The sequence below is a fragment of the Cyprinus carpio genome, chromosome A12, assembly GCF_018340385.1.
Source record: "Cyprinus carpio isolate SPL01 chromosome A12, ASM1834038v1, whole genome shotgun sequence".
NCBI lineage: Eukaryota > Metazoa > Chordata > Actinopteri > Cypriniformes > Cyprinidae > Cyprinus > Cyprinus carpio.
Window position 1 is genome coordinate 4,448,534 of NC_056583.1, and position 19,982 is coordinate 4,468,515.

At 39.4% G+C, this 19,982-nt stretch overlaps 1 protein-coding gene across 1 annotated transcript in view; it reads left to right on the forward strand.

Moving 5' to 3' along the window:
- The window catches only part of LOC109088223 (cGMP-dependent protein kinase 1), a 171,492-nt gene that overhangs the window by 49,995 nt on the left and 101,515 nt on the right, over window positions 1-19,982 (forward strand). The window contains exon 2 of the mRNA XM_042767208.1: window positions 14,417-14,530. Coding sequence (XP_042623142.1) covers window positions 14,417-14,530 — 114 coding nt within the window. The remainder of the gene's footprint in view (window positions 1-14,416; window positions 14,531-19,982) is intronic.

The following is a 19,982-nucleotide window of genomic DNA, read 5'->3' on the forward strand; positions in this document are numbered from 1 at the left end:
ATAGCTTATAAAAATAAAATAAAAATAAATAATAAAATAAAATTACAGGAGAGTTTCAAAGGGGATTAGGCTATTGTGTGCAAACTTTTTGTACCAAACTCCAAACTAATAAAATTGTCAGCATTAAAAGGTATAATTGCTGCTTTCTGCTGTGCAAATTTTGTTTGCGATGAAAATAACATTTTACATTTTCGTCAGTTATTTTATCTACAGTTCAATGCATTTGTTACAGATTTCTGCTCATCGAAGTAGCCTACTGTAAGATTACATTTGTTTGAATGCATTATTGCGACAGCGATTACGTGTGAATGTGCTGTATCTGTTTAAATCATGCTTTAACCCGAAAATAATCAGTAAAAGGAAGACAAATTCCTTGAGAACTAGCCTTTAACATCCCGCTCGACTATTGCCATCATTATAGTCTTCTGATCGGAGAGATTATGTGTATCAAGCTATAGCTAAATATGTTTATCATGTGAATTCTTGCTAAATATGCAGTTATATCACGGGCTGTTGGCATGAATTGTATTCGTGATGGAGCGGTGCTGGAGCGAGTGAAAACCACGACACTCCTGACTTTTAAAAAATCCACTCCTCTTCAGTCAGAATCACTCCGCTCCGCTCATACTCTGCTCGGCAGCGTGTCTCAAACGCGCGGGGAGGGTTGAGCCCAATCATTCTCAAAACATAAAATATTTATTTTTTTTTTTTTTATTTATCAATTTTCGTTTTTGTGTTTCAGAGGAAAAATCAGTGTTAAGGCATCTCTCCATTACAGACCGTTCTGAAGGAAGAATTTATGCAAACGCGTATAAAATTATTTAAAAACTTTAACAGAGATGTCTAGATGGTATTTAATAGGTCTGCTTCCCACGTAAGATTTTTCTAGTTACTAGTCGTTCATTTGTCATTATTCAACTAATCGCAAATTTATATTAAATTTACAACTATAATCCAGCCTTAATATATTCCACGCTCAAGAACATGCATTAAGTTCGTCACAAAGCACAGGCAGAAGTAGGCTAATAATTATGAAAAAGGAGACATTTTAATTATTTATTAATAAACAAATGTTTTCTTGTCGGCTGCAAGATGAAATTCACAGTGCTGACTCTCTCCACATGGATGCGCCTTTAAACAGAAATACAACCTTCACAGATTACATAATGCTTTCGTTTTGAATTGATTCGTTTAATAATACATTTCAAGCTTTCTGTAGATATATTTCTCATGTATGTGAGACGCCACAATTTTCAGTTATTTCATTATTAGGAAAAAAATTACGTGATCGAGAGGGCGCCTCCCTGTCATGCATGCGCATTAATAATTTTTGCACAAACACTTGAATATAAATAATAATTCACATTTTGCATATGCATCACAAAGTAAATAATTTTTTACATGCAATTATCCAAAATAAAACCAAACGAAACATTTGTAATGAAGATAAAATATGTAGACAAATAAGAATAAATGCTGCGTGCACTCAGCATCATGCAGAGCAAATCTTGCACTGATATTTTACGGAATATTATACAAACCTGCATTTAAATGCGGCTGCAATTTATTTATTTATTTAATTTATTTATTTTTACTTTACTTAAATTATATTAAAGCAAGCAAAGAAGACTCCATTAAAAATCACTGAAGTTGTCAATTAATGAAGCTCTTTTTTTTATTTTTTTTACATCGTGTGCACTTTGTTGATAAGTGAGGACGTTTTATTAATCCATCCATTCTTTAGAGTTGCAATGATTTAGTTAAATCGTGCAGGTTTAATTTATTCGTTTCTTGTTTTAATTAGGCCTAAATAATGGGAGCGAAATGATACAGTGCCTTAAGTTTTACTAAAATAAAGAAAATAATTTATAAAACACGCAAGCTATAGCTCACAATAGGTTATCACTTTTAATGCTCCGATGCAAAGTAAACAACATTTTCTTTTTAATAATATAACACATAATTCATATTATATAAATAATACTGCACACTATTTAAATGTGTCTAATCTAAAATATGGTGTAGAGAAAATATAAGCACAGCCTCATAGGTTTGACATTTATCCTGCTTGAATTCGTTCTAAGAAACGCACATATCTTCATAAGGACTAAACTTTCATCTGTGAATATTAAATATTTTTTTCTTTCATTTTCCCCCCGACTGCAATCAAATATAACACTTCGGTGAGGCAAAGCTGACGTCTATTTGCGAAAATGTGCTTTGATGCGCTTGTTTGAAAACCTGTGATTAAAGCGCCACTCAGCGGTCAAAAGCTGCAAATGCACTTTGCAGACGCCGCGGCGGCGGTACGAGCGGCGGTAGAAACGACGTTTTGGATGTCCACCTACTGTATATCAGTAAGATCGATTCCATGCGATATAATTAAATCTAGCGTATGATTAAAACGATGAGTGGTCCCAGTGACATTTTGCTTGACTCCAAAACAGTTTAATAAGTCAGTAAACGCAAGTCCTAATGCATCATTTGTATTATCAACGTGAATGTTAAAATCTCTGACAATTAGCGCTTTATCAACTGTAACCAATAGGTCTGAGAGGAAATCTCCAAATTCTTTTAGGAATTCTGTATATGGCCCTGGTGGTCTATACACAGTAGCCAGAGAAAGAGATACAATAGATTTCTTTTTGCATATCTGACAGTGTAACATTAAGCAGAAGTATTTCAAATGATTTAAACCTGTATCCTGTTTTCTGGGTAACATTGAGAATATCACTATATATTGTTGCAACACCTCCCCCACGACCAGTCTGACAGGGCTCATGCTTATAACAGTAGCTTGGTGTAGTAGACTCATTTAGAACTGTATAATCATTTGGTTTTAGCCAGGTTTCAGTCAAGCAGAGTACATCAAAACTATTATCTGCAATAATTTAATTTACAATAACTGCTTTGGGTGTGAGTGATCTAATGTTTATGAGCCCAAACTTTAAAAATAGTTTTTATTCATTTATTTTAAATTTTTCTGGTTTAATCACGGTAAGATTTTTTCTTGATCCCACATTAATTTTATATTTTGACCTCACTATTCGGGGAACAGACACAGTCTTAATAGATTAGATAGTGCAAGTACTTCTATCATTTAATTGGGTATAACAAAAGCCATCAACGCAGTTATTTGAGAATTGGCTTAATAGTCATATGGAGCGTAGAGTCCTGGAGATGTTGTCCGACAGGAGTTCTGCTCCGACTCTGCTGGGGTGCAGGCCATCAGCACGAAAAAGCCTAGGAGGCACCCAGAAAAGATTCCAATTATTAACAAAGAGCAGTTTCTGTTCTTTACACCATGACAATAACTATTCATTTAAAGCAAAAAGTCTGCTGAACCTTTTGTGTCCTCGTCGATATGTGGGGAGCAGTCCTGACATGATGATCATTGCCGCGGTCTTGTTCAGGCTCCTGAAGTCCCTCTTCAGTGTCTCTGTCTGTCACAGCGTGGTGTTAACCACGGCGTGAAGCACGACTGCTCCAGGGCTCTCATCGGCCTTCAGGACTGCGGGTATCTGCGCAGAAACATTGAGAACACGAGCACCAGGGAAACAGTGAGTGTGCACTTTACCTTCGGCTAACATAGCACAAACGTGATGGACGATGGAGTCTCTGACGTTCACAGCGTCGTGTTCCGTCTCGCGGAGGGGAGCGAATCGGTTCCGTGGGGAAGGTCTCGAAGACCGGAGGGGGAGAGGTCGTAAGGTGGAGGGAGAGAGGTCGTAAGGTCGGGGTTATGAAAACATGAATGATCATTTCTTTTAATGCGGTGTGCTGTCACCCTTTCTACATAAAAATCAGTCTAGTCATGTAATGTGAATGTCATACAGTCTTGCTCGAGACTAAAAAAAACAAGTTGAAAGCGTACCGAGCCACAGAAGAGACTGTTTCTCAAGCGCTTTCTGCAAAACGGGATTGGAGACGGAGTGAAACACAGAAAAATGCGTTTCATTCATTCATTCATTAATAAATACTCATGAATTGTTATCTGCGATTTGTAAATGAACTATTCAGTCACATTAGTGAATCAGATTAACTGTTTCATTGATAATAACTAACCCTGCAAGAATGATTTTTTCACAGTCAGTCATGGCCACTATTGTATACAAAAGAAGAGTTGCAGGAAACTCTCATGAGCTGTAGAATTAACATGACATGAGGGTGAGGAAATAATGACAAAATGTCTATTTCCTTAAGTGTCCCCTTACATTTGTCCTTGAATAAAAGACATACAGGTGGGAGATTGGTAGTCTCAGTCATGCTGGTTTAGGGCGAGTCAGAGTATTTGTCCTCCAACCGGTGGATTCATTAACACAGAATCAAATTCCGCTGACTCATTTAAAAGTAGTAGAAATGTGTTGCATGCTATGAAACAAATCCTACGAGTGCTTTCTTTACTTCTGAGAATTACAGATCACAGTCATATTTTATAGAATTCTGAAGATGCTTATCCTCAGAGGCTCTTGAACATATTCTGTAATGAATAACCCTACGTTTAATAAAACCCACCAGCTTAAATATATATGTACCTCAAGGCATGTTAGTCCAAGTGTCTTCCTCAATATTCAGAGCTCACCTCAAATGCTTCTTTCTTCAAAACCATATTTCCTCATTTTTTTTTTTATGAGAACGATGACTCGCTGTTTACAGGGCAATTGCATACCCACACTGTTAGACATTTCTGTAATTTTTACTGTATAATACTCCTCTTACAGTAAACAACTGTAATTCCCTTTGCATCATGGGAATTTTCTGTGACATCAAACACCACATACAGTGACTTACTGTATTGTTCAAAATTGCTGTATACTACTGTATTTGCTTTAACCACCTCTTTGGCACCATTTGAGTTTTTTTTTTTTTTTTTCCTAATTTCTTCCATTTGGATTGACAGGATTTGCAATGCCACAACAGCTTGAGACTGTTTACATTGGACGTGTTAAGGTGACAAATCCGATTGTCCTTCGTGTCAGAAATACACTCTATAATATACACTCTCCCAATTAACTAATACTAAATTAATGGATTAAATGATCAGATATACAGTTAAGTTTTAATATACAGTTACTACAGACATGTTTTACTTGTTAAAAAATTGTTTGTTACTCAAAAAGCTGCTCTTTTGGGGAAAGAAAACCTTAGCACATTGCTGAAAAATGCAGTAAAGTTAAAAGAATAGTTAAAATTCTAATAACTGTATGTTATTACATTATGATATGTGAAAAAAAAAAAAAAAACCTAATTATCAAAGCATTAAAAAGGTGCAGATATGCCAGCATAGAAGATACCCAGCATTATTGTTTGCATGCACATATCGATTTTTCATCTTGTTGTCTCTGAGCCCTAAAGCATGCCACAATTTGCTTCCTAGTTACAGTAGGTTATTTCCCTTGGTTCTGGATGCAGGCAGTGATAATAGAGCACAAGTCAGTATGACCTGCCCGAAAACAGACAGATAGTCACAGCTCCCTGATAACAACATCCTTCTTTTGTGCCCGGTGTCATTCCCCATATTGCCCTGCCAAGATAAATCCATGATGGAAATTTAATAAAACTTTTTGTTGAGGAGAAGACATTGACAGTGTTAGATTCGGTGTGATGTATTACTGTGATGCAGGTGTTAGAGTGGAGTCAAAACGTGTGACTTTGAATGCTTGAGACTTTGACATTCGAGTTGTGGTCACTTTTGACTCGACTTGAACTTGTGTGTCAAAAAATAATATCAGCCTATGATGTCATTTAAAACAGGGTCCCATTGTTCCATGTCAATTACGGAGTTAGCTGGATTTAATTGCTGATGATTTGACAAAATCCTGGATTATTCAAAGCTCATCTGAGTGGTTGTCATAGCAACAGGTCCCTAAGCTCAAACCCGCTCAGTAGCAGGTTTACGTAACGTAAACAGGATTAGATTGCTTGTGAAGGTGTCGCTCAGAGCCCTGCACACCGCTTCATTCTTCATTCTCAGAATGTTCAACCAGAGGCAATAATATTTTAGTGTTATTACAATAAGTTTTACAATAGTTACAATTTACAATACCATTAGTACCAAACGTATATTTGTCATGATCTGCCTAAGAAGCTTTGAGATTTTCTAATCCTACTGAAAAAAAAAAAAAAAAAAAACGCTAAAAAACAGGCTAAGATAAAACTGGTTTTAGATGGTTGCCCAGCCTGGTCATTTCTGGTCAGCTGTCTGGTTTTAGAGGGGCTTTGACCACTTCTTTAGCTGGTCAGGCTGGGAGACCAGCTTACCAACCAGCTAAAACCAGCTCAGCCAGGCTGGGAGACCAGCTAAAACCAGCTAATTCCATCTTAAACCAGCTAAGACCAGCCAGCCATCTTAGGCTGGTTTTAGCAGTTTTTTTTATTTGTATCTTTTTCTCAGTAGGGATAGCAACATGCAACCACTTTACTAGCCCTGACACTGGAGAAAAATGCATACAACCTGCTGAATAAAACCATAATTACATTTGAAATAATATAACACTTAACCTGTACTGAACTGATCAGTGCCTTTTCTTTATTTACCTTGTTTTAATACAATCCAGAAATATAAATATACATTTTAATGATAAATTATAAATATTTTGTATGCTTCTAGCATGTTTTCTCTCATTGGTAGCATGATTTAGTATGTTGCTAGCATGTTCCTTGCATGATTTAACATGTTGCTTGCATGTTTGTAGTATGATTTCGCACATTGCTAGCATATTTATAACACATTAAATATATTAATACAGTACCATAATTTAGTTAATTGTTAGCATGGTATAGCACACTACTGGTGAAAAGCAACCCATGTTTTAATGCTGCAAACATGCATAGTTTTATGTGTGATGTGGTTGGTCGAATATTTTTTAATTTGTTATATGTGTCTAAATTGTTGGGTTGGTAAGATTTTTTTGTTTTTTTGTTATCCTAATAATTGATTGATAATAATTGTTTAAAGGGCTTCTATTATGCTTTTTCTCTTTTTCAACTTTAGTTAGTCTGTAATGTTGCTGTTTGAGCGTATAAGAGATCTGCAAAGTTACAAAGCTCAAAGTCAAATTCAAAAGGAGATATTTTATTTAATATAAATCACTTTTCAAAAACTACAACGAACGACTCGTTTGGACTACAACACATATCTAACCGGAACTTACGCTGCATCGAGAAATGCTTTGGGAATGAGTATGCCCACGCCACCAAGCTAACAAATCCCTGCCTAGTGTGGAACGGCACAGCTAGGCTGAGAGAACTGAGGAGCAAGGAGTTGCATCAAGGTCAAGGCTATAAAACAGAAAAGCTCTCGCCATACCAGGTGCACACTCGATACATGATGGGGCCACTGACAGGGCCTGCAGGTCACCGACTCTTCAGGGAAGAGATGGCTAGTAGAAATACAGTCTTAACTGTAAGAAATCTCAGAGAAACCTCTTCCAGGGAGCTTTCAAATGACCTCTAAAACCACAGCCAAATCCCAAGAAGGCCTCCTTGGGTGTACCGGAGGCCTCAGCCTCCTGTTTGCCTTGAGGAAATGTGTCACCAATAAGTTCCTCCCCAGAGACTGCTCGCCCACATGGGCATGGTGAGCAGCAACATCATCCACGTACACTTTTAAAGTGGAAGAGGATAACCATGTGGCAAATCTCCTTTGCAGAAATTCCAGCACTGGCCATTGTCAGCAATTGACAGGGTCTAACTGACGGCTGTCACACCATGAAGTGAATAGATGTCACTTAGCAGCGTACAATTTCCTCGTAAAAGAAGCTCTGGACTGGAGTATGATCTCAACAACCTCAGTTGAGAGACCGGATACTATGAGGTGTGCCCCCTCAGGGGCCACACCCACAGCTTCCACAACTCTGGGCGGGGGGCGAAAGAGTCCCCCGCCTGTGAGAGGAGTTCCTACCAGATGGGAATCTCCCATGGAGAGTCTTCGAGTAGGGCTACCAGGTCCGAAAACAGTGGCCGGCACCCGGCCAATATGGGGCTACTAATATGAGATGAACCCCGTCCCAGCAAACTCTCTCCAGAACTCCAGGAGCAGAGCAGTCGGGGGGAAGGCGTACCATGTCTGTACCATGGCATCCAGCCCCAGCAGAGCTGGATGCGTGAGGGAGAACCACAGGGGACATTGTGAGGTCTCTTAAGATGCAAACAAGTCTACCTGGGCTCGACCGAACTTCTTTGGTCCTGAGCCACCACTGCAAGGGTCTCATGTATAGCAGGCCAAAAGGTATCACATTGGATGTAGCTGCCATCAGACCCAACATTTTCTGGAACTGCTTCACAGTGAGTGACTGGCCTTCCCTCAATCTCTTGACTGCCGTGAGGATCGACTCGATCCGAGCAGGAGGCAGACGTGCCTGCATCATGGTCATATTCCACACTACACCCAGATAAGTGGTCCTCTGTATCCAGTACAGAGCACACTTTTCTTTGCGTTTAGACTTAACTCAAACTCTTTCATGTGTGCGAAAACGACATCTCCATGCCGAACCGCTATCTGCTCTGATTGAGCTTGTATCAACCAATTGTCAATGTAATTCAGTATGTGGATGCCCTGGAGTCGCAGGGGAGCCAGAGCAGCATCCACACACTTGGTGAAAGTGTGGGGTGAGAGTGCCAGACCGAGCGAAAGAACCGATATTGGTATGCTTTGCTCCTAAAAGCAAAAATCAGGAACATCCTGTGTTGAGAAAGGATGGATATATGGAAGTATGCATTCTTCAGATCTATCGTCACACACCATTCCTTGGACCTGATTTGAGACACGAGCTGTTTGATCGTGAGCATTCTGAACTTGAGTCGCATGACTGAGTGGTTCAACAAACTCAGATCTAAAATCGGACTTTACCCCCCATTCTTCTTCGGAACGATGAAGTACCGGATGTAGAACCTGAACTCTCTGTCGAGAGGAGGGACCACCTCGATGGCCTCCTTCCTCAAGAGAGTGTCTACTTCTTGTTCCATGACCAGACCCTGCTTGGGGCCTACCAGAGTGGGAAACAACCCGTTGAATAGAGGTGGACGCGACCCAAACTGAATCTTTTAGCCTCTTTCTACAGTGTGCAGGACCCAATGAGAAATATTTGGCAGAAGCTTCCATGCTGCCAGATGATGTACTAAGGAAACCAGTCTCTCAAGACTGGCCTCTGGTATATTTAGAGCTGCAAGCTCGGTGCCCTGAAGTGGAGGACTGGCAGGGGATGGTCAATCTAGCTGCTCTAGAAACCTCCTTGGAGGGAGCGAGCCTCTCAGCGGTGCTACATTTCTGGGCGGGGACTGAGAGATACACTTGCTGGAGACTGTTGTGCTCTGAAGCACCGGGGGTGGCAGGGTTAACGGAACAATCTCCTGAGGACACTGAGGAGAGACGGGCACCTTATGCCAAGGTGTGAACCACTCTTCCCCAGAGGGGCCTGCCCTTATGTCAGGACCTCTTGGCCGAAGCCTTCTAATTGAAAACAACGGTCCTCGGACCAGTCATCTCCTTCGAAGACTTCGACCTGGAGCACCTCCCCCCCCGCCTTTCTTTCAGTGTAGTGGTGTGAGTGGCAATGCTCTGTTTTTGGACTTCTCGATGTGAGGATCTGGTACATGGGTGGGGCTGATCCCGCCTATCAGCCCCATGAGAGCGGCAGGGGAGAAATCATTGAAATGCCGCCGCTTGTTTCTTGGCCTCCTGCAACCTGTAGATGACTGTGTTTACAGCGTCGCCGAACAGGCCAGAAGGCGATAACGGGGCATCCAGGAGAAAGACACTGTCTTTATCGTTGATCTGAGACAGGGTCAGCCACAAATGTCTCCTTGTGGCCACCAGGGCTGCCATAGACTGCCCAATAGCTCTGGCAGTCTCCTTGGTGGCTCAGAGTGACAAACGTGTGGCTCTACGCAGTTCACTGATATCATCGTTTTTTATTTCTTCTCCCTCATCCATCTCTTTCAGCAGGTCAGCCTGGTATGCCTGCAACACCACCATAGTGTGCAAGCAACCTCCAGCCTGACCTGCTGCCATGTACACCTTACCCACCAAAGCTGAAGAAGTCCTAAGCGGCTTGGTGGGTAATACCGTGGCCTTAAGGGAAGATGCACCGCCAGGAGAAAGATAGCCCGCAAGCGTATCTTCTGGGGTATCTTTCCTGGGGAATCTTCCCATAACTGCACTCATTCGGCCCTAACACATTAGAATAGTGAGAAACATTTGGACTGAAGAGGCAGGCAGAGTATGGCTTATTCCACGATCTAGACACCTCAGTGTGTAGATCGGGAAAAAACGGCAGCCCCCGGCGCAGAGGTAGTGATTTCGAGAGCAGGGAGCGTTCATCAAGCTTAGTTTTAGGATGGTCCTGATGCTCTTTCTCTGTTGGCCAGTCAATATTTAATTTAGCCAAAGCTCTAGTCACCACCTCCAACAGCTCTTATGAGATGACAAACAAGACAGACTGTGGTGGCAAGTCCACAGACTTGTTTAATTCGGTGCTCGCGTCACCCCCCTCCTCAGAGTGAATCAACATGAGTGTTGAGCCCTCTCCCAGGGCAGAAGAAACCATTTTAGAACGTGCTTCTGTCCCCCCACGATTAAATGCACCACTCTGCCTCAGCAGAGGTGGGACCCGATTCTGCAGGGAATGCTAGCGAGAGCACCCTCCCCTGGAGAGACTCAGAAATCTTGCCAGACTTCGCCATTATAAAATTGCAACAGGATGTACAGCAATAAATATGATGTGACACACATAGAGTGCTTACTTAACAACAGAAGCTGCCGCTCTCTCCACCGCACGTGCTTTTTTTTCTTCCTGGTCGCTGCGTCATCCCCGCTGGTGACATCTCCTGGGATTCCCTCGGATGGATTACACACGTTTCAGAGTCTGGGAACACAGGGGCATTGCCAAAGAATTTCTCGATGCAGTGTAAGTTCCCAAAGGGGGACATAATTTTAGCTTGCCAATGCCAACCAGTAGCTTTTCACTTCACTATTTCTATATCAGCTGTTATAGTCACTGAGCCCATGAATCTGGGTCAGTTTAAGTGTTTGGTAATTAATTAATTAATGTTTTTTTCTTGTGGTGTGTGACCTGATTTTTCCCATCGCAAGTTATGGCTGTATGATAAAATGACTTCATGTGTTGTATTTCTAGCCACAGAGGTGTTCAGGAAATCTACACAATTCTTTTATTTAGAATATTTACTTAGACTTACAGACCAAAGCCCAGAACTTGGACTAAAGGAATAGTTCACCCCAAAATTACAATTTGATGAAAATTTACTCTCTCTGGCCATCCAAGCTGTAGATGAGTTTGTTTCTTCATCACAACAGATTTGGAAAAATTCAGCATTACATCACTTGCTCACCAATGGATCATCTGCAGCAAATTGGTGCCGTCAGAATAAGAGTCTAAACAGCTGATAAAAACATGACAATAATCCACAAGTAAACCACACACCTCCAGTCCATCAGTTCTTCTGTCCTCTCACATCAAAATCACCTACATATTTGTTTAGAACTGTTTTTGCATGTAACTGGTAGAAAAGTTATAATTTACATATTGTAAATTCTGTACATATTTCCGCCTCTGATAGGACTCGTGTCTGACAGGTGTCTGGTTTTTAATCTAATTTGTAAATTCAAAAGCACTGCATCATTTTTACACATTGAGTAGTTGGGCTGGTGTTCATGTTGGGCTTAAAGTGAATATTTTAAAAATGAAATATAGTTTTTAAAGTGAAATATAGTTCCGTGCTGTTAGAGCTTGGGATGGCTAGTGGTGTTTCAGATCCATCATTAGACAGACCCCAGGTGGCAAGAGAGTAGTGTCACCACAGACTGATTCTGGGTCAGTGTATTTGTGGCTTGTTTGGATTAGCCTTGCTGATAGCATCAGAGCTCTACAATAGCCTACCAAGATGTATGATGAAGAAAATGTGTGGTTCTTCCCCTGTGGAGAGGAACCTTACTGTTAGTGTTCAGCTCATTAAATTTGAGACTAAGTCACAACTATATATATATATATATATATATTCTGACCATAATATTTCGTATATATATTAATAATTAAGATTTTTATTTTTTTCTGTTATTGTTCATCAATGCTTCATTCTATTTGATGACGATGCTTTTGACAATGCTGATTTGGTGCACAATAATTATTAATTACCGTGCATCATTTGCGTTATTATTATTATTATTATTATTATTATTATTATTATTATTATTATTGTATTTTAAAAAGTAATTAGTCATTTGTATTTTTTTGTTATTATTAGTGGTGCTTGCCGAAGGCAAAGCAACACTATTACTATCTCACATACTTATTATTCTTCTTTTTCTTCTTATAGATTCCGTACAAATTTCGGCGCGTAACTAGTCCCGCAGTTTTTGTCACAGACCCGCAAAAGTGGTGTCAAATCGTGCGGCCTATACGGGAATGGTGTGCTATGACTTTTATAAGCGATCGGGCGTACGATGTTTGCACACCGGGCGAAATATCGCCCGAAAAATCGCATAGACAATGCATTGCGGCCGACTTTGACGGATCATAGCTCCAAGAGAGAATTTGCCAGAAACATGTGAATCACCACATTTGGAGAGGCTATCAGGCTGTGCGAGAACATACCCCGCAGTGGGGTATAAGTTGTACCCCTGGGGCGCAAGAGGCCCCCCAAAGTTGCCCCATAGACATATTATGGTGAGGGATCGCCCATGAAACAGTGCGTTTTTCCTACTATGGTAATTTACATAGGAGTTTTGCATTGAACATAACTCTGGATCACAATGTCATAGAGACATGGGGGTGGGCTCATTTTACTCAGGCAACCAATCACTCTGTCAGGATCATTGTGAAGCAGTCAAGCCACGCCCTAGCAACCATTTAGGGTCCCTTAGTAACGAGCTCCATAGACTTCCATTGAAAAAGATAAAAATAATATCTTTGGATAGAAGTGTCATAGAAACATGAGGGCGGGCTCGTTTGACTCGGGGCAGCAAACGGCCAATCACGGATCACATTCAAGACTTCATAGCCACGCCCTAGCAACCATTTAGAGCACCTTAGCAACCCAAAGCATAGAGGTATATCTTCAAATCTGAATATCATAAAGGCATAGGGGTTGGTTTATGTCATTCATACAGACAAGCAGCCTTTGGAGTATCATCATTGGCAGCTGTCAGGCCACCCCCTAGCAACCAATCACAGTACCCTAGCAACCATTTTGCAAGATCTATATCTCTGCATCAGAGCAATGTACAGACATGGGGGTTGGTTTATATTGTCAAGCAGCCTTTTGAGTATCATCATTGGCAGCTGCCAAGCCACTCCCTAGCAACCAAACAGAGTACCCTAGCAACCGTTTTGCAAGACCTATATCTCTGCATCAGAACAATGTAGAGACATGGGGGTTGGCTTATATTGTCAAGCATCCTTTGGAGTATCATCATTGGGAGCTGCCAGGCCACTCCCTAGCAACTAAACAGAGTACCCTAGCAACCGTTTTGCAAGACCTATATCTCTGAATCAGAACATCGTACAGACAAGCCGGTTGGCTCTTTTGACTCATGCTAGCAAACTGGAATTCCAACATGCTAGTCATGCTAGCAGTGAATAGCTACATGTTAATAGTGATTAGCTAAGAGATAAATCAGGCTATGAACTCTGTAAAAAGACCTAAGCAACCGAGGGCCGAGTTTTGCCACTGCAAGCACCACTCACATTTTCTTCAGGAAATGTACATTCTAGTTATTATTATTATTATTATTATTGGTATTTTGATTCCATACTGGAGTAATAGCTGCTGAAAATTCAGCTTTGCCATCACAAGAATACATTAGATTTTAAACATATATTAAAATAGAAAATTGTTGTTTAAATTGTAATAATAAAAATTACCAGTGTTGTGTGAGTGTGTCACACACACACACACACACACACACACACACACACACACACACACACACACACACACACACACACCACACTGCGTGAGGTGACAGATGAGCTCTTCAGCTAAGACTGTTGTTGAATTTCCCATGAGCTAACACAGAGGAAGTTATGTGTGTCTTACGCATGACTCCTAAAATAACAGTCCCAGACCCTTTCAGTATGGTTTCACTGCATCTCATCTAATAGTTTAGGCATAATACTCTGCTAATCCTCTACTTCTTTCTTTTTCCCCTCTTTCTCTCTGTGCCCATTAAATTAGAGAGCCCCTGCCTTTCCCAGTAATTTCACTTCCCCCACTCCCCTCGAAGCTTCTGCTGACATGTCTGCTGGCCTAATGAAATGAGACTGTTATTGGAATGTATTAGGCCAGGCTCGGTCTGATCCAGGCAGCCAGCACGGATGCATTTCCAGACTGTCATGCTTGCTTTCATGAACAGAGCATCATCAGTGGACTTAAGGATTTATATTCTGATTGCTTTCAGATGGCAAGGTGGAGGTGACAAAGGAAGGCATGAAACTCTGCACTATGGGACCAGGGAAGGTGTTCGGAGAGCTTGCTATCCTCTATAACTGCACCAGGACTGCTACGGTACAGAGTGAGTGAGGAGAACAACAATGCACCTGCACATCTGCAATTCCAAATTGTTAAAGGGGTCATGAAACACAGTTTCAGATTTGTATATTATGTTTCTCGAGGTTAGTTTATAAAGTTTGCAAAGGTTTTTGCAGCAAAAACTGTCCACTATTAATAAAAAATAAATAAAAAAAATTGTAAGAAATGTAAGTAAACGCCCACTGTTGTGATTGGCTAACTTCATTGCACCATAAAAAAGGCTAAATATATGCATCAATATGTTACTTTAAATCATTAAATACCTTATCTCTCAGCTCAAGAAGGGTTATTACAGTGTAATTCGATTACGTTAAGGTACTGTACCTGAAACTTTTAAATGATATTCGCTCTGCACTTCGAAAACTGTGGTCTTCCACACACACAAGCATACATCACCGTTTCTCCCGCATGAGAAGAGTTTCTTTGACAGGAGAACCACAGATTAACTCAGATTCTCAGATTAACACACAGATGTAGTGGCACAGAAATACTGATGTAATGAAGTCAAAGGTGTATGTTTATCGTGTAATTTAACATGTCTTTGAACGTAACTGATAACCAATCAGAATCAAGGACTGGAAGGTAAACCTTCTTCTCATTGACAACTTTCTGGCAGAGAGCAGCAGATTTTCCTCAAGAATTTGATGGTATTTTGCCCCATCCATTTTTCCTTCTGTCCTGACAAGTGCCCCAGTCCCTGCTGCAGAGAAACTCCCATAACGGGTATTACCACCACCATGCTTTTACTTTTTTTTAGGGTGCTTACACACTTAGTTTGATTGCCTGGTCTGAACCCCATTTTGATTGCTCCCCCTCCCCTGTCTCCGCTGGACTGTGTTCATAGTGCTGGGCAACGATTAAATTTTTTAATTGCGATTAATTGCATGATTTCTCTGCGATTAATCCCATTATGCACAAAATTCAATAATGAATTCAAAAGTAGTGTATTGTGCACCTTTTTCATTTAAAAGTACTGCTATATGAACAAAAGCGCAATAACATTTGGTTTGCAAACACTTTAAACAAATAAGGTGCTTTTTACAGCAGTATTCCTTTTGCATAGTAGCAGTTAAAATATTTATTGTAAATCTCAATTTAAACATTAATTTAAACGTTAAAACGTCAGTTACATAGGAGCACATGAGATTGCATATGCAAAAATGCAAACATACATGCATAAACATGAAAATGGACATAGAAAACCTTTTCACTTTGCAAGTATGCAAAGACAAACCACAATCTGGAGTGAGTAACCATGGAAACACATACACTGTGTTGTCATCCTTAACTTAGCAAGAACAGCTACTCTCAGGAGGGAGTAACCATGGAAACCACACACACACACACACACATACACACACACACACACACACACACACACACACACACACACACACACACACACACACACACACACACACACACACACACACACACACACACACACTAACTCATACATGCATCTCCATTAGGGATACATGTACATATCTGAAGTAGCCTAAATTACTTTGCATACAGTTTTTAATACAAAGCTGAAAACTAAATGTACGGCATGATAGTTTCATGATTTTTTATTGTTGTGCCTGCACAATAAATAATTTATATATTGTCCTGTATTGCTCTCTTCATGTTTGACAAGGTTCATATGTGCTGTATTTCTAAAACAATATGCCAAGCTAATTTGTATGTATGTCAGCCTGGCAAAATAATTTGCAAGCCTCACTTAATTTAATTATCAAAACGCACAATGCATAATGGATCTGGTTCTTCCCCTGTTAAACCAGATGCAACACTGTGTTTTATCAGAAGATTCTGTATTGTTTATCTTGCTGTGTGATGATACTTTAATCTTTGCTAAATCACTGATATTTTGTGTGTTTGTGTCCTTGTTATTGACACTGGTAGGGATGTTAGTCTTTGTGTGCCTAGCGTGAAATAGTGTGATATATACCAGCAATGGAAAGAGGTGAGTCAGAATCTTTGTGTCTTATCTGCATCGCTTAAGTGCGACAAATGCCAGGCAGCCGCCAAGATGAGAAACACAAAGCCGTTATTTTGTCATGATAAAGAACAATCTTCAGCATCTTATTTTTTTTTTTTTTTTAGCTTTTTGTCTCTGAGACAAATGCAAATACATGTACCCCCTCTCTCTCTCTCTCTCTCTCTCTCTCTCTCTCTCTCTCTCTCTCTCTCTTGCTCTCTGTTTTCTGTGCAGCAGCTGTTGCTTTATAAAATCTGATCAAACAGCAATTCAGTTTTTCTTCCAGATTTTAAACTAGCTGCATGGCTGATATGTTTTTCCTTTTTTCTCCCTAAAGTTTTGCACACATGCAATACAAGATGTGTGGTAAGTAATACATTATATGGGAAACAGGAATGGGCAAAAATAATTTTAAGAATTGGCTCTCTTTCTGTTCATGAGTATGAATTAATTTGTCCATGTGCCACAGGACGTTGAATTGGAATCTTAATTGGAATTACATGAATTTTTGGAATTTTAATTTATGTGATTACATCATAATATATAATAACATCATTAATTTTGGCTGCTTGTGATGCCAATCATATCAGTGCCAAGCACTCCTATGAATTTAGTCTGGTTTTCTTAAATTAAAATCCAAATCGCAAATCTACATCTTGTTTCTTATCTTATCTAAACAAGCACAACTTAAATGCAGAGGAAAAAAAGTAAAGAGAGAGATCAGGAGAGAGGTGAAAAAATAATGACGCATACATACATCAATGTGAGACCAAGAAAAACTGACTTAGCAATGCTAAGGCTCTCCCTGTAAATATCTGAGCTTACTGATCTCTACACAGTGTCTAGTCATAAACTAAAAGGAGTGAGCTTCTCAGAGACATGTGCTGTGAGTCACCGCTGCCTGAGAAGCACACTTATCACACCAGAAGTACAATAGATAGATCTTAAACTATACACAGATGATAATACTGCCCTACAAAGGCAAAAGACCTTAATTTGAGTGTGAAAATGAGAAAAACAACTTTAAAGTTTTTTACTCGTCCAGCCAAATAAATTGTAGGTAGGATGCTGGAAATTTAACGATTGGATGTTTTAGTAATTAAAATTATCTACATTAAAAAATTGTGAGCTCAAATTTTATTTTTACCCCTATTTTGAAGTTAATGTACTCTGCCTTTGAATTGTCTGCAAAACACGAGAAGTCACACCAAGTGAAAAGGCAGTAACTTCTACATTATCAATATTTGGTTGATGATCACCATTTGCAAAATCGTTATCGTAACACCTGTATAAAATCTAGTGATCATGGGCTGTTTCATATAGGATATTGCATATAGTAATGTGACTGTATTAAGAATTATTATTATTATTATTTTTTATCGTAACAAGCAGACTAAAAGTTAAACATAAGTGGATAACGTGGATACCAATTTATTTGCTATGCTTAGTAACGTTAAAAAAATGCTAGACATAGCATAATTGCTTTTATGTTGATTTGTATGAAATAGCCTAACCTAAAAGAACGACTTGTGGATTGATGTGACTGCCAACAAATGGGAATTATGCTCAGAGTGGTTGTGGATTAAACATCTCCGATGACGTTCATTGCCATGGTTTGATTTTATCGGGTTACAAGTAAAGGTAGGATATGGATTTAATTGTGAACTGTTAGTAGGCTACTGATTTTATGATTGATCATGCTAGCTATGGCATTCGAGTCCACATGCGTCCAACTAAGTGACAGCCTGATGTATAATCTGCATTACAAAAAAAAAAAAATCTTTAAAGGTTATTCACGATTACGTATTGCTGACAAGGTATCTAGTCTTTACAGTGTCTTGTTATATGGAGCTGTTTGGTAGCTAGCGGTCTATCTAATTTGTTTGTCTACACCATAAATAAAATGTGGCAGACTTTAATGGACAGTAAAACAAAGGCAGAACACCGTATAACTCCAAACTGGCACCGTAACTTCATTTTGACACGAGGCTAAACAAAGGCAGAATGCCGTAACTCAAATTGAGTGTTCAAAACAAAGTGAAAGATTGGTAACTGGTGTTATATGATGCTCTGCCTTGATTTCTCTGGGGCTTTTTTAAGTTATGGTTGAGACAATCCATTATTTACTCGGAAAGCCAACAAAATTGACTCAAATTACTTATACACATGATAAAGGATGTCTTGAATGTCCCAAAATATCAATAACTCATTTTCGACAAATATTGAAGTTACAGTCTTTTGCCTTTGCATGGCAGAATACTTCTATCACAAAAACATTATATGATGAAGTAATCATTGGCATGTGAGTCATGAAGATTTTTAATTCTTCTACATCTATTAAACTAGCTCTGTTGGTGGTTTCAGTAAACACACAACATCAACACAACAGGGAAAATGAGTGATCTGTCATTTACAAAACCTCATCACTGTGCCTGCTGAGAGACCCAGATTCATGCAGTATGCTTAAAAAAAATCTTAAAAGATTAGTTCACTCAAAAAAAAAAAAAAATCCTCTCATCATTTATACACACTTATGTCATTTCAAACCTATGTGACTTTCTTATGCAACATACAAAAAAAGATATTTCTCCCTTTGTATTGTAGCACAGAAATAAAGTCATACAGGTTTTGAAATGAAATTTGTGATGATATCTGCAAATGAGGGTTGTAACTTGTGAGCGCATAGAAAAATAATTTTTAATATTTTTTTTTCAAGTTTTTTCAATTCAAATTTATTTGTATAGTGCTTTGTACGATACAAATCATTGCAAAGCAACTTTACAGAAAATTAAGTTTCTACAATATTTAGGAGTAGCTTATCAGTGGTGACTTTCAGTTTATGTGCATACGGCAGAAATGTTCAGAAAAATCAATAAAAGACGTAAACAAACAGACGATTAACACTATTAACAGCAATTATGCAATCAAACTTATAGCAAAATGTGGTAGTTCTGTGTGTTGTCTCTGGGTTAGCATCATCTGAGGTCCTCTGAGGGGCTGGCATCATCTCTTCTCAGGTGTTCTGGATCCAGACTGGAGCTTGTGTAAATCCCAGTTAAAACAGAGAAACAAATAGAGACATAATTAGCGTAGCTGCTGTTCCAGCCAAGTAAAAATTAATTAGTTTAACCCAAGCTAAAGAATAATAATGCACATTTGATCAGGATATAACTGCAGTCCAAAAATTATGAGATGCATTATTTGAATGCTTGGCCAAAGAGGTGTGTGTTTTTAATCTAGATTTAAACAGAGAAAGTGTGTCTGAACCCCGAACATTATCAGGAAGGCTATTCCAGAGTTTGGGAACCAAATGCGAAAAAGCTCTACCTCCTTTAGTGGACTTTGCTATCCTAGGTACTATCAAAAGTCCAGCGTTTTGTGACCTTAGGGAGCGTGATGGATTGTAGCGTGGTAGAAGACTAGTTAACCATTAAGGGCCTTATAAGTAAGTAAT